This window comes from Lonchura striata, chromosome 5, assembly GCF_050655825.1.
Source record: "Lonchura striata isolate lonStrDom1 chromosome 5, ASM5065582v1, whole genome shotgun sequence".
Lineage (NCBI taxonomy): Eukaryota > Metazoa > Chordata > Aves > Passeriformes > Estrildidae > Lonchura > Lonchura striata.
The window spans coordinates 47,269,721-47,285,565 of NC_140707.1; the positions used below are offsets into that span (position 1 = coordinate 47,269,721).

General features: G+C 35.0%; 1 protein-coding gene across 4 annotated transcripts in view; it reads left to right on the plus strand.

Annotated features, from left to right (window-relative positions):
* The window catches only part of ARHGAP5 (Rho GTPase activating protein 5), a 45,422-nt gene that overhangs the window by 10,209 nt on the left and 19,368 nt on the right, over positions 1–15,845 (plus strand). For 2 of the 4 annotated variants that reach the window (XM_021542660.4, XM_085580473.1), the window contains exons 3-4: positions 662–4,561; positions 13,951–14,098. In XM_021542660.4, the coding sequence (XP_021398335.1) occupies positions 839–4,561; positions 13,951–14,098 (3,871 nt within the window). In that variant the 5' untranslated portion in view covers positions 662–838. The remainder of the gene's footprint in view (positions 1–661; positions 4,562–13,950; positions 14,099–15,845) is intronic. The other 2 variants (XR_014955678.1, XR_014955679.1) reach the window with 1 other exon arrangement.

A 15,845-nucleotide genomic window follows, 5' to 3' on the forward strand; every position in this document is an offset into this window, starting at 1 on the left:
TTAGTATTTGTATGATATTTGTGTTTTTCTGTAGAATTCATGTTTAAAGCATTTCCTTAAAAGCAGTTTGCTGTTAGTATACAAATCAAGTAGTCTGCTTCTGGAGATAGGTAGCACCTGAGGCATGTGGCCAACTGCCTGCTTTTACAGCTACTTGTTTTGAAATTTTCTTTACTGCATCCTAAGCTCAAACCTACAAATGCACACAAAAGTAATGCTATTCTTGCAGGTGATCATGATAATCTGCTGAATATTTGAGTGTGAATAGAAGTGCATGAATATTGGGTTGGGTTTAGAGTTTTTATGATGTTTTTTTGCTTTTTAGTGCCCAGTATTTGTGAGCTAAGAAGGAGAACAATAATTTGGGAGTTGGGTCTGGGTTTTCTTTTTTTAAGAAGTATGCTGCTCAGCTATCAAAACAGCTGACAAACTACTATTAAACTGTGCCTAAAACCTGTTTATTTTAAAATCTGTAGTATAAATAGCATTAGCATTACTGAATCATGAATTTATGGTCTCATTCACAGTAGTTGTAGAATTTCCATATACACAGAAAATCAGGGTGATCAAGCACAAATGCTTCTTAAAATCTTTTCCCTCATGAATATTACAAATACATATCTGCAATCTTGATTTTTTTCCCCTCTGTATTTTTTTTTAGGAAGATGATGCTCTTTGTCCAGGTTATCTGAGGTTCTCTTAATTACAAGCTGAAGCAGGAACGACTGAAGGCGATTTCTGGAACCCTGGATATACAATTCAAATTTGTAGGAACCTTTTCCAGAATGAAAACCACATACAGTTACCTTGATAATTGCAAAAGGATGAGAGGAAAGTTATGATGGCAAAAAACAAAGAGCCACGCCCCCCATCTTATGCTGTTAGTGTTGTTGGACTGTCTGGAACTGAAAAGGATAAAGGTAATTGTGGAGTCGGAAAGTCATGTTTGTGCAATAGATTCGTTCGTTCAAAAGCAGATGAATATTATCCTGAGCATACCTCTGTGCTTAGCACAATTGACTTTGGAGGAAGAGTTGTTAACAATGATCACTTTTTGTACTGGGGTGACGTAGCACAAAGTGGTGAGGATGGAATTGAGTGCAGAATTCATGTAATTGAGCAGACTGAATTCATTGACGATCAGACTTTCTTGCCTCATCGGAGTACGAATTTACAACCGTACATAAAACGTGCAGCTGCCTCCAAACTGCAGTCCGCAGAAAAACTAATGTACATTTGCACAGATCAGCTAGGCTTGGAGCAAGACTTTGAGCAAAAACAAATGCCTGAAGGGAAATTAAACATAGATGGGTTTTTATTGTGCATTGATGTAAGCCAAGGATGCAATAGGAAATTTGATGATCAACTTAAATTTGTGAATAATCTTTATATCCAGCTCTCAAAATCTAAAAAACCTATAATAATAGCAGCAACAAAATGTGATGAATGTGTGGATCATTATCTGCGAGAGGTTCAGGCCTTTGCTTCAAATAAGAAGAACCTTGTGGTCGTGGAAACATCAGCGAGATTCAATGTCAATGTTGAAACATGTTTTACTGCACTGGTACAAATGATGGATAAAACTCGTGGTAAACCTAAAATAATCCCTTATCTGGATGCCTATAAAACTCAAAGACAGTTAGTTGTTACGGCAACAGATAAGTTTGAAAAACTTGTCCAAACTGTGAGAGACTATCATGCGACTTGGAAAACTGTTAGTAACAAACTGAAAAACCACCCTGATTATGAAGAGTACATAAATTTGGAAGGAACAAAAAAGGCCAAAAATACATTTTCAAAACACATAGAGCAACTTAAACAGGAGCATATTAGAAAGAGGAAAGAAGAATACATTAATGCATTGCCAAGAGCTCTTAATACTCTTCTGTCAAATCTTGAGGAGATTGAACTTTTGAGCTGGTCAGAAGCCTTGAAGGTAATGGAGAAAAGGCCTGACTTCCAGTCCTGTTTTGTAGTGCTTGAAAAAACACCCTGGGATGAAACTGACCACATAGATAAAGTGAATGACAGAAGGATTCCATTTGACCTTCTCAATACCCTAGAGGCAGAAAAAGTTTATCAAAACCATGTGCAACATCTTATATCAGAAAAAAGGAGAGTTGAAATGAAAGAGAAATTCAAAAAAACTCTTGAGAAAATCCAATTAATTTCACCCGGACAGCCATGGGAAGAAGTTATATGTTTTGTGGTGGAGGACGAAGCATTCAAATACATCACTGATGCAGATAGCAAGGAAGTGTATGCTAGGCATCAGAGGGAGATTGTTGAAAAAGCCAAAGAGGAGTTTCAGGAAATGCTTTTTGAACATTCAGAGTTATTTTATGATCTGGATCTTAATGCAACACCAAGTACAGATAAAATGAGTGAAATTCATGCAGTTCTGAGTGGAGAACCTCGATACAAAGCTTTACAGAAACTTGCACCTGATAGAGAATCTCTTCTGCTCAAGCATATAGGATTTGTTTATCACCCAACTAAAGAAACTTGTCTCAGTGGCCAAAACTGCATGGACATAAAAGTAGAAGAGTTACTTGCCAACAGTCTTCTGCAACAAGACCACGGACGCTCAAATTTATACCATGATAGTGCCAATATTGATAAAATCAATCTTTTCATTTTGGGCAAAGATGGCCTTGCACAAGAATTGGCAAATGAAATTAGAACACAATCCACTGATGATGAATATGCATTAGATGGAAAAATATATGAACTAGATCTTAGGCCAGTTGATGCCAAATCCCCTTACTTGCTGACTCAGTTGTGGACCTCAGCCTTCAAACCGCATGGTTGTTTCTGCGTGTTTAACTCTATTGAATCGCTGACTTTTATTGGGGACTGCATTGCAAAAATAAGGGCTGAAGCATCTCAGATAAGGAGAGACAAGTATATGGCTAATCTTTCATTTACATTAATATTGGCTAACCAGAGGGACAGTGTTAGCAAGAATCTACCTATTCTGAGACATCAGGGACAGCAACTGGCTAACAAGTTACAGTGTCCTTTTGTAGATGTGCCTGCTGGTACATACCCACGCAAGTTTAATGAGGCCCAAATAAAACAAGCTCTGAGGGGAGTACTGGAAGCAGTTAAACACAATTTTGATGTTGTAAATCCAGTTCCCACCATTAAAGATCTGTCAGAAGCTGACTTAAGGATTGTCATGTGTGCCATGTGTGGTGATCCGTTCAGTGTGGATCTTATTCTTTCACCTTTCCTCGATTCTCACTCCTGTAGTGCTGCTCAGGCTGGCCAGAGTAATTCTTTAATGCTTGATAAAATAATAGGTGAAAAGAGACGTCGAATACAGATAACTATATTATCATATCATTCTTCAATTGGTGTAAGGAAAGATGAACTTGTTCATGGATATATACTTGTCTATTCTGCAAAGCGAAAGGCATCCATGGGAATGCTTCGGGCATTTCTTTCTGAAGTTCAGGATACTATTCCTGTCCAGTTGGTGGCTGTTACTGATAGCCAAGCAGACTTCTTTGAGAATGAAGCAATCAAGGAACTCATGACTGAAGGAGAACACATAGCAACAGAAATTACTGCTAAGTTTACAGCTTTATATTCATTATCTCAATATCATCGTCAAACTGAGGTTTTCACATTGTTCTTCAGTGATGTATTAGAGAAGAAAAACATGATTGAAAGTTCTTACATGTCAGACAGCACAAGGGAATCAACGCATACAAGTGAAGATGTTTTTCCAAGATCTCCAAGAGGAGGTTCCCTTGACTATAATTACCCAGATTCAGAGGATGATGCTGAAGGGCCACCACCTTACAGTCCAATTGGTGATGATGTAAGGTTACTTCCAGCACCTAGCGATCGTTCAAAGTGCCGACTGGATTTGGAAGGAAATGAGTATCCTGTTCACAGTACACCAATCAATTGTCATGACCATGAACGCAACCATAAAGTGCCTCCTCCAATAAAACCGAAACCGCTTGTTCCAAGAACAAATGTGAAAAAACTGGATCCTAACCTCCTGAAAACAATTGAGGCAGGTATTGGCAAAAACCCCAGGAAACAGCCTTCTCGAGTGCCTGCAGCACCACCAGAAGATATAGACCCATCTGACAACTATGCTGAACCTATTGACACGATTTACAAACATAAAGGCTTTGCAGATGACATCTATGCAGTTCCAGAGGATAGTCAGAATCGTATTATTAAAGTTGGAAATTCAATTGTTATAAGTACCCAAGGTGAGGAAGAAAATGGATTTTCTGACAGAGTATCCAAAAGTCATGGGGAAAGAAGGCCTTCAAAATACAAGTACAAATCTAAGACATTGTTCAGCAAAGCCAAGTCTTACTATAGGAGAACACATTCGGATGCAAGTGATGATGAGGCTTTTACCACCTGTAAAGGTAAAAAAAAAGGAAGGCATCGTGGAAGTGAAGAAGACCCACTTCTTTCCCCTGTTGAAACATGGAAGGGTGGCATAGATAATCCTGCTATTACATCGGACCAAGAATTGGATGAGAAAAAAGGGAAAAAGAAACCCCACAAAGTAAAAGAAGATAAGAAGGTAAGTAAATGAATTTTAAATTTTATTTACAATTTCTGGGGCATTGTAGAATGGGAAGTGACAAGATAATGCAGGAGTTGCACCGTCTTTTGAAACAGGTGCTTTAAAATTTTCAAACTATATTTCTTTGATTTTTTTTGTCTTAAGTCCCTAGTAAGTTGCTTGTACTAGCAAACCTTAGGGGATGATACGGTTTGTCTGTCTTATCCTCTATTCAATATATGTCAGTTATTTTCATCTCTGCTTACATGTGGAGGCTTCCTTCCGTTGGAGTAAGGTGATGTTTTTTTAAGGAAAAAGCTGCTTTGTGAGTTCTTGAGTAGAACTGGTTCTTTCAGTTGTTGCAGTTTTTGCTATTGGAATAAGGTTTAGGGCTGGTGAATGAAAGGAGTGATTTTAATTCTTAGTTGTCTTCCTGGAACTCTAGAACAAGTGCATAAGAAAAAACTTCATATAGTAGTTCTACTGACTGCTGCATTTTCCTTGTGTGGGCAAACACGTAGTCAAGATGAAAGTTGTGCTGCCTTTATAGCTCTATATAAAGGCAGAATAAAGGGAACAAAACAGGGAAATGAAGGGAAAATAATAATATTGCAGTTCACTTGAAAAATGTTTCATCTTCATGCCTGAGAGTTACTTATTTTTTTTACTGGCTTTGCGGTGTGGGTTCTAGATGTACACTCTTTATAGCTTAGATTTTAATTTTAGGCTAGCAATCATTGTGTTAGACATGAAATCAGGAGTGTTCCTGATCAGTTAGATATTTTCTTTCTTGTCTCAAAATAATCTGACCTTTTTAATATTATCTTTTGTAGCATTTTTAAAATGTCATTTTTTTAGCTTAAATCTGATGGTATCTGAACAGCAGAAATAAGTTTTGTTAAAGTAGAGCATAGTTAAATTTAACTAATAGATAAAATTCTTGCTGGTATGCAGCTGTGATTTGAATTACACATGACTTATTTAAAGGCCACTAAATTTTCTCAAGGCTTACTCATATGCATGGATAATGATGTCTTGTGGGTATAAAATCATATGGTTAAAAATACTTCAAAGTTAATATTTTGGAGAAACTTAGATTTAAAAAAAAAATTATTTATATACTTTGCATAGAATCACTTATAATATCCAAAGTTGAAAGGAATCCATAAAAATCATTGAGTCCAGCTTCTGGACTCCTTTTGCTTGAAATAATCTTTCTACATAGAAATCAAAATGTAGTTGCATAATCTTCCTACTATTGCAGCTGTGTTGAGTTGAGAGCAAGTTACTCTGAGTTGAATATATTTATGTGCTAAACTGAGTAGATTACTATAGTGGGGGGTCTTCTCTTCCTGAAATCCCCTGATAGCTCTAACAAAGGCTCCACTTCTAGTTTTGGCCTGTTGAGAAGCCTGAGTTCCAAGTTCTAGGCTGTTTTAATTTTTGTAGTGGATAAGTTTCTTGAAGAGTAGAATTGTTTTAAGTTTTGGTTGGTTGGTGATTTGTTGGTTATGTGGTTTTTTTTTTTCCTAAGGGAGGGCACTGTATTTTACTCAAAAGTAGCAAAGCCGCTGCTATTAAATTGGTAAAAACTTAATAATAGTGGAAATTATTGTAATTGAGAAAACAAATTTAACTTGATGGCTCAAATGTTTGCAAGTTTTCAAAATATCTTGAGTGCTCAGTGCTTTTGATAAGTAGTGCCTTCTCTGTTTGTTGACTTGAATGAAGTTAAGTGATAGTAGTTGCAGTTCAAATGAGTCATTCTAGTTCATTATCTGTTTCTTTGGGATTTTTAACAGTTAATTTTACTTCAGAAGAGATGCAGTTTAAGTTTTGAAACTTTTTCTGCATGTTTTCATTTGTTGTTTTGGATGAGTAGCTAGTAGTCATTTATTACAGAAATGCAAAAATTATTCTAATTATATGGTCCTTGTTATTTGGTCCATGGGAGAGATGTTAGTGCACTACTATTTACAGACTATGTGCTGGGTTTTTTTGAGAATTGTGACCCCTTGAATGTGAAAGAGGTAAATAGAACTTGTGTACCTTTTTCTGGCTATTTCTTAAATCTCTTACTGATACTTTTTGTGAGTTGTTCAGCTTTATGTAAAGGGAAAATAGGATACATGTCTAACTATTCTTGGTTTAATTATATTGATTCTGAAATACAGAAATCTTATTAACAAAATGAATTTGTGTGGAGAAACTTGGATTTTAAAGTCTGAACTCCTAATTGTCTTTTTCCAAGACTTTTTTTTTTTTTTAAGCCCAAGTAGGATGTAACATTCTTGATACTCCTTGCATTTTTGTTGGTTTGAGATGTGGTGTTTCTGGGTGAGTTTTTTGTAAGGTGTTGCAGGAGAGATGACTGTGCTGAAGGATACTCATTTTGTCCTGATCCTTTCAGGTCCAGTGTCCCAGCTCAGGATAAAATCACATTTAAAAAAGGCTCTAGGACAGATATAGGGAGGCAGAGAATGGATATAAAGTGATTGTAGGGTTCAGGTAAAAAAATTAAAGGGAAAAAGGCACAAGTTGGGCGAGTAGGAAGAAGGAAGCGAGATTTGACAAACAGTAGAGTAGGCTACATATGTGTTAGTTTGGCTAACATATATGTATCAAAATTTAAAAATCTATTGTGGACACATGTTATTAAAGGCAGAAGTAAATACTCAGAATTGTGCTACTTGTTGCTATTTGGAAGTGTAAATTAAAATGTTTTACTGTGGAGAGTATAGCAATGACAAACCTGTGGCAAGCAGGTAACATTACTTGCAAAGTCATGTAATGTTTGTTATTGCCCAAAGAAACAATTTAAAACTCAGACCACTTAAGCAAGTGTGCTTTGGTCTGAATTATTTGCCCATTGTTTTTGTCCATAACACTGTGCTAGTGTTCTTAGATCTTGTTGCAGTATACTGGTAGTCAGAACTGGAAGAGCATCATCCTTAAGCTCTTCTTCCAATTATCACAGAAATAATTCCTCTGAAGACTTTTATGTCCTCATTCTTACTATGAAAAACTCATCCACAGCTTCTATTTCCTCTGTATTGGTGAAGAATCTTCCAATTCCTGGGTGCAATTCCTAGTTTTCACCCTTCCTTATTGTATCCTTTCTCTGAAAGGTTTCTTTTTCTGGCCAGTCACCTCCTAACTAGTGAAGAGAACATGGCTACTTCTTGGCTTGAGTTTTAGAAGATTTTAAAAAAAAAATTGAATTTTCCTCTGAACCTGTTTTTGAATGAGGATGACTGAAACTGCATAGTATTGCAAGGAATGTCATTAACAGTGCATCATGTAATCTTAATGTTTGCTGATGTCTGCTAGAAATTGCTACCCAACACAATTGCGTGATTGCACCCAACCTTTGCTTAGTTGCAGTCGCTGTCACTTTAGGTACCTTTGGCCTGCTGTTGTCCTAGATACTTTGAGGTAATGACTCCATACTACACAGTACAGGTTGTTTATTGTACATTCACACATGTATAGTACCTGTACATTACAGCACATAACTTTTATTAGTGCGTTCCAATGAAGGATTTTTCCATTACTCTACGACTTTGTTCTTTTTGTTTCTGAATATAATCTTTTTTCTGTTTCTCCAGTTGTCGTTGTAGTTGCCATCACCAGGTGCCTTACTAAAGTCTAGATTGGTAAAACCAACAGATGGTGGTTCTGTCTTTGCTTCTAGAAAAGAAAAAGTAGAAAAAGCTGAATCAGTATAATAAAATTTGTGATACACCCGCCTTTATCCTATTTTAATTTTATTAGCACATGTCTAAATGTTCTGAGAAAATTTATGATATGACCTTGCATGTGCTGTTAACAAGTGAACCTTTGAACTTTTTCTGGTGGGGATAGATATGAAGAGCAGTAAGGAAGAGGAGAAGAAAGCAATCAGACTGGCTTGAATCACAGGACTTTTTAGCCAGGTTCATGTGTAGTTGTGTGTGTACTCTGAGCTTGAAATATTTCAAGTGCAGGTTGTTCAGTATTTGAAGTGCATGTTGTGTGCTAATATTTGTTAAACTAGTGGCTTTTTTCTTCACCTACAGAATTTCTTCTGTAAAGTTTTTCTGAGGAAAAAAGTACCTTGTCCTTTCTGCTGTTAAACAAAAAAGCAAAACAATGGATTTTGCAGAGTGAATTCTCCCCTATATTGGCATGTTTTTTATGTTTGATTATTTATTTCCTTCATGGTGTTCACAAACTTACAAAGGAACTAAGCATGCCCGAAAATACTAAAATGTAGCTTTGCCTCAGCTGTTTCTTCTCTGCTGAGTTAGTCCTCTCCAGCTGAGTTGTATGCTCATTCATCTGTGTATTTTTATCAAAAACTGGAAGTGGGAATTACAATTGGATGATTTTCTCGATTAGAATTTTTAACGTTAAGGTCTATTGTAAGCATTATTGGTGTTCGTACACATGAAAAGCAGCAGGCTTGCCAGATGTATCATAAATTATTTTTGTTTTCAGTTTAACTTAATGAATTAGAAAATACAAAATTACAGAAACTGCAGAAAATTTCAGGTCAGGAAAGGGCATGAAGATTCCTAGAGGAAAAGGATCTTGCTGAAGGAAGCCTTCTAATATCTTAGATAGGATGAACTGCTTCAATAACCTTAAAGCTGCAACTGATGCATTTTATCACAGTAAAACAGCACTAAATCACAGTAGTCCTTGGCTTTCCATTGTCTCACTGTGTAAACAAGCCCAGTGTAAATATTTTAAAAAACTATTTGTCAATTGAAGAATTATTATTAGTGTTGTTATTATTATTATTAAATAATAGCAAGTTATTTTTGACCCTTGTCATAATTTAGTAATTCCTTCTTCTGCAGAAAGCCTGCCTATGTGGAAATAGTAGCTATTCTATATAGTAACAATTAATAACCTTATTTGTTTTTACAATGGAATTGATGAGTATTAAAACTTTACCCATCTACTTTAGAGCTCTTTGAGATGTGTTCAATGTCTGATTTAGGATGTATTTTTTCACCTCTTATAAAGAGAGTATAATTGTTTAGGTTTTTATTCTCCATAACATCAAGAACAGCAAATATCCTGAATGAATTTTTGCAACTGGGAAGTCAGAGCCTTATCTTGAATTTCTGAAAATAAATCCTAACAAGAGAGATATTGTAAACTGTATAGTAAATTAACAGTTTAGTGATAATTCTTTGGCATGCCATTGTTGAAATCTAAAAAAAATTTCACTATTTAGGTTCTTTGGACAATGGTCAATAGTTTGACTGTTCAAGGTTTGATTTTTTTTTTTTTTGTATGAATGGAATTTCCATCTGTATTGCTAAATTAAATCTGAAAAACAGTGTTTTAAAACATTCTGCCTTGTAATCCTGTTTGCAGACAACACTCGTTGCTTCCAAAGAAGTTTGTGAATTACTCGTTTCCATTTTCCTTTATACCAAGATGATTGTAAGATGCTTTTTACTTTAAATTATTCTGAAAACTTTTCTCAGTATTTTAGCAAGAAAAATCCACTAGCATCTTGATGAATTCTCACATATTTGTTTTGGCTTTTTAGAGGATGAAGCAGTGCATTTGCCATCTATTTTTCTATGATTAAATTTGCTTTCTGCCATTATAGTGTCGAAACTGTATGAAGTTTTATGTTAAATCTATTATGGAAATAGTGAGAGGAACTGTAGAACCCATGTATGTTGATCTCAGTTTTAGTAAGACTATGGTAAACATGTGAGCAGTGGGAGATCAGCTTAAATTTTTATTCAGCTGTTCTTGTGTAAATTCAGTGGTTAATTTAGTAAAATACTGTCTACTTCAAACTGGAATGTGTGGTGAAATTTTTTTTCTCCTGAGGAATATCGGAGATATCAGAATCAGTACTTTCAGATTTTGTCTGTTCAAATTTAACATTCTTAATATGCATATTTAGAGCCTTCTTAAGCCTTTAAACTGGAATTCTAAAATGGCAGTAGGCATGAAGTGAAGGAAGAGTATGTTAGGGACAATGACCATCTGCATTATTCATATATCACAGTTTTTGGAGAGCTAGCTATGAATTAGAGATTACAAATAGTTTTATGAAGACTATAAAATGAATGCTGTTCATGGTGTGTGGTATTACGAAGTATTTTACTAGTCCTGAAAATACTGACTTTGCCCTCCATGACCCTAGAGCTGACTGGATATGAAGCAGGCAGAAAATTTCCTTTGCATCAAAAGTAGTAGTGAAGTATCTTCGAGGTAAAGAAGCAGCTGCATTTCTTCTTTAATAAATAAATAATTAATGCTAGTTCTGATGGGGTGGGAATGAGAAAAAAAAGCCTGTCTTGAACAGAAGGCTTGCTAAAGTAAGCAGCCCATCCATAAAGGGCCTTGATAAGATTTTGGCAATTTTTAGTTTTCTAGATTTTAAAAAGTTTATATTTAAGTACATTGTACTCTCAAGACTCATATCTGGCTGAAGTCTTAGCCTAGTTTCTCTCTAGATGAGAAGTACTGCTTAGCTGGCCCTAGTACCTGTAGTCAAGAGGTACTCCAGTACTCCAGTACTCCTTACATCTGTATCTTTAAATGTTCTTTGTAAAATATTTCTGGTTTTGAAATCAAAACTTGCATTACCATGCTAGAGTATATGCTTTTGTGTTTGCCTTGTCTTATGTTAAGGGGACTTTAGCTAGTCTTTTGCAACATGTATTTTGGTGATTGAAGTACTGCAAAATAAAGCAATATTGCCAGTACATGCAATTCAAGGCAAGTTTGGAATTCTCACAGTTAAAATGCTTTCCTGCCAAAATATATAAGAATCAGGTGGAGGTTTGGCTTTAACCTCTGCTACGGTATGAAGAGCAGCTGTCTTTGGCAAGAAGCAAGTGATGAAACCCATGCTGAAAGCTCAACATAAGTGCAGCAATCAATTATACAAAGCCCCACAGATCTCTAGGAAAACTAAGGATTTCAATTTTATGGTCTTGGTCTTGTGTTTTAATTACTAATATGAAAACAGTGAACAATGAGCTTTTTGCTAGGCTTAAGTAACAAAACTTTTGTGCTGGTTCTTGTCTTCTTTAACTTGGTGCCTATTAGTCCATTTTTATGATGATGTAGGAGAGGCATACAAAATTGATTTTGGCTGTGCCTAGATTGGTACTTGCTGCATGCAGTATGACGTGTCTGCTACATTGTGGGATGTTAGGTGTATTGGGGGAGAATGATAGAACTAAAAATACCTCTGCCAAAATCTAGGAATTTTAAAATGGTTCACCTTACTCAGGTGCTGTTTAACTAAATTAATAATTTCATGTTTAACAGTTCATTGTTTCATTAGAGATGTTTTTAAAAGTTAATTTTACGCAGAAAGAATGATGGTAGTCATTGTCTTGACTAGCAAATCTAAAAGTTCCATTTTATGTCTGATGGATCAGAAAAAATGCTATTTTTTTCAGAGTGGGGAACAGGGATTAAAGAAAAGCTTTCACTGAGTCTTACTTTCATTAGAAATAAGACCCATGTGTTTTTCCCCAAAGTCAGTTGGTCTTTTGGCAAAACCAGGTCTTTTGCACAGAACACCTTTTTGTTCAGAACAAGTTCTCCACTTAAGAAATCTAGACTTCAGGAAAGTATGGAAGTCTAAAATGAGGAAATAGCATGTTGTTTTTTCTTAAAGCCTCAAAATTTTATTTTTAGTTTACAGAAGTATTTTTGGTAAAGATCGTGTAGAGTTGTTTGTGGGAGAACTTGATTTATGCTGTCAGTGGAGAGTTTATGCCCTCAGACACCCTAAAAGAAAGGAAAATAATGAGAGAGGTATTTTAATAAATGTTATACAGGAGAGATACAAAATTCATAATTATACATAATGAGAAATAGATTATAAACTTATTATTGTAGCTGCCTTGTGAAATTGTAGTTTAATGTTTATGAAATAGTCTTGCAGTGTCATCTCTTCTACTCTGCCTTTAGACCAGTGTGCAAAGGACTTCAGGGTTGGGGTTTTCTCTTTCCCTTTTCTCTTTATTCTTTCATTCTTTATGCTTTGTTAAGTTCTTTAGAAAAAATTTTCACTTTCCAAGTTGGGGATTAAACTGTTTACAGGTAGAGTTCATCTAAGAAACCTTTCTGCATTTCTGTGTGCATAATATCAAATCTGATATGGCAGTCCCTTGCAACCTGTCTTCTAAAAGCAGGACAATTATTAGAAAAGAGCATTCTTCACTCTGATTTTGTAGCTGTGTCTGATATTTCATACAATTTCCAGGCATTTTACACAGATAATATTGGTAATTTTCTTAAAATTTCTGTAGAGACGTAGTTTATTACTCCTTTTATCTGACTGCTTTCCAAGAGACACACAGAGCCTTTTTCTATCATGTTGATCTTAAATATACAGTCTTGAGTATATCTTGCTTCATTTATTTTGTGATGGTGGAGATGGGCACTGAACACCTTGGGGAAAAAAAATTGATTCTTTTTCCTTTCTTTACTGCCTTAATATATGTATCTAAAATGATCTTTCATTTAACATTTGACAAAGATGTTTTCACTGAGTTTTATGCATTGTTTAGCTTCAGCTTGGCCCTTCCAGCTGTTGCTCATCTGAACTGGATGCTACCTAAAGAAATACTTTTAGTGTAATTTGTATTTTCATCAGTATTCAGAGATGAATTATGGTATCTGATACAATACAATTCTTGTAATCATCCAGGGCTGGTTTATCAGTTCCACTGATAAAATTTTTTCTCAGTGGAAAAAAAAATAAAACCAGGAAAATTCCATATCAAACGTACCATCTTAGATTGATTGTATGCAAACCTCTTTTTGGCTAAAATCCTGTGCCTGTAACAAAGCATTCATGCTTAGTATGAGTGCCTGCAACTTTTAAGACTTGTTTGCTTGTTAGTTATTCTCCATCATCATGTTTCTTGTATAGTTGCAATATAAAGATCATTTAGTATCTTTAAGTATATGCAGAAGACACCAACTTTGTTTTGGTGATACACACCAGAGTTTTATCCTGACAATTTCTAAAGAGGTGTGGTTCAGATGTGGTTGGTGTGAGCAGTGCTGAAAGACTCTACACAAGTCACAGTGCTCTAAACAAATGGTGTCTTTACTTCGTTCTTGTGGTCTTTCAGTTACTGATATATTGGTTAATCCTGTTCCTAATGTAATACAACAAGGATCAAAACTTATAGAAGTTGAGTGCTTTTTATCTAATATATAATTACTTTATAGTCACGTACTTTGTAATTTCAAAAGTACATTTAATTTTTATTTTTATTTACATTTAATATTTATTTTTGCTGTAGAGGAATTTTAATGTCTGATAGATGTATGATACAGTTGTATTTACTGAATGATTGAAATATGAGTTGGTTAAAATGTTGCTTGACTATTACTTAAATAACTCTGTTTTGTTGTAGCCGAAAAAGAAAACTAAGACATTCAATCCTCCAATCCGTAGAAACTGGGAAAGTAATTACTTTGGGATGCCCCTACAGGATTTGGTTACACCTGAGAAACCAATACCTCTGTTTGTTGAAAAATGTGTGCAATTCATTGAAGATACAGGTAAGATAGGAGGACTGTTAGAGGAAGGACTTTCCCATTTTGCATAATGAGTAATACCTCTCATTTTCTGTTTTAAAGTACTTTTAGAATTTTATCCTAGAAATAAATAATTGTGGGCTAGGTGCATTTAAAAAGTAGAATGTGTTTTCTAAATTTTATGCTTAATATGTGATGATGGTTTTTTTACTTTATTTATACAAATAATTACCTTTTGACAAATGTCTGAGGTTTAACATGTTCCCTGTAATTAAAAAAAATTACATCACTATCTAGTGCCGAGTGACTTTTAACCTAATGGCAGTCCAGTCTTACATGTCTCACTGTTGCCACTGTGTTTTATTTCATGTATTGAAAAGCTCTGAAATCCACTTTTTCTAATTATAGAAAACAGGTGCTTGAAATGGCTTCTGATTTTGGTATGATTAGTCTGCTTGCTTTTTTGATTTTGAAAGTAAACCTAGTTTTGCATTTTAACTTGTTGCAGAGACAGAAACTTATTTTCTAAATCCTGTGTAATTCTCCATGAAAAATGTTAGTCTATTGAAGATGTAATATCCCAGTTTAATGTAAAATATTAACATATATACAGATGTTTACACTAAAGTGAAATTTCACAGTTTGGTTTTCTCTCTCCTTTCTCCCTGGCTTTCTGGTTGTGTGTTTGTCCCTGCTTTCAGCCTATTTACTGTGTGACCATGAGGCAAGTAGGATGATTTTGCTGGTTAAACAGAAGACTATGGTTAAGAGTGGGAATTTGAGGTTTGGGAGTGATCTGTGATTGGGTTTTGTTTGGGGTTTTTTTGGGATTTTTTTTGGTTTGTTTTAAAGATTGTGAGCACTAGTTTTCACCTAGTGTGTAGATCCTACTTGATCTGAAGTTTTATAAATGCTGTATTGCTGTATTTCAAGTAAGGGTGTGACTGAACTGAAACATGTTCAGGACCATCTTTTGATGTATGTCTGCAAAGGGAATATTGTTTAGTGCAAAGTAATACAGCATCTTTTTTTCTAAATTTGCTTAGATATCTAAGAAAATTTTGGCTGATAGATGAGAGTAGCAGTTTTAGCAAGAATAAAGCTAATGGGTTTTCTTTCTTATAGTAAAATTCAGTTTTGCTGCCATCTGTAAGAATAGTGCTTCCAAAATAACTACCAGAGGTGGTAAGCCTCATAGCTGTTTTTGAAGACTTACATGCTGCATTATTGCAATACAGAAATTAGGTGAAATCTCAGGCATCGATCTTTTGGAGTTAGAGATATTAGTGCAGATCTGTCTTTAACCCTTACTTTCTACAGATTAAAGAAAGGTAAGAGCTGTATTTTTCTGCCCTCTTGCTTTTGCTTTGTCCACCTCACCCAGTTAAAAATGGGAAAGGAGGAAGAAGGTCAAGGAGTGATAGAGTGGTGTAGGCAGTTTAATAGATATATGTTGTGTTTGCTGTTTTCTGTAGCAAAAAAAAACCCAACCCAAAACAAACCAGCATCATTTATAGGTGAGTCACTGTCACCGGTTTTCTTTAAAAGTGACTACCTACAGCTACTATGCATAGCTATATATAAAACAGATATTGACTGGTATTGAAGACCAATTTCAGGAGTCTGTGGAATCTAGCAATAACTTAATTTGAGTATGTTCTACTTTTTAAGAATACTTTCAAACAACGAATTTATATGTCCAGTTCTAGAAGTTTTATTTGCTTAAAAGTATTGTAATCTTTGTGCTGAACTTTCAAAAAAAGTATTTTTC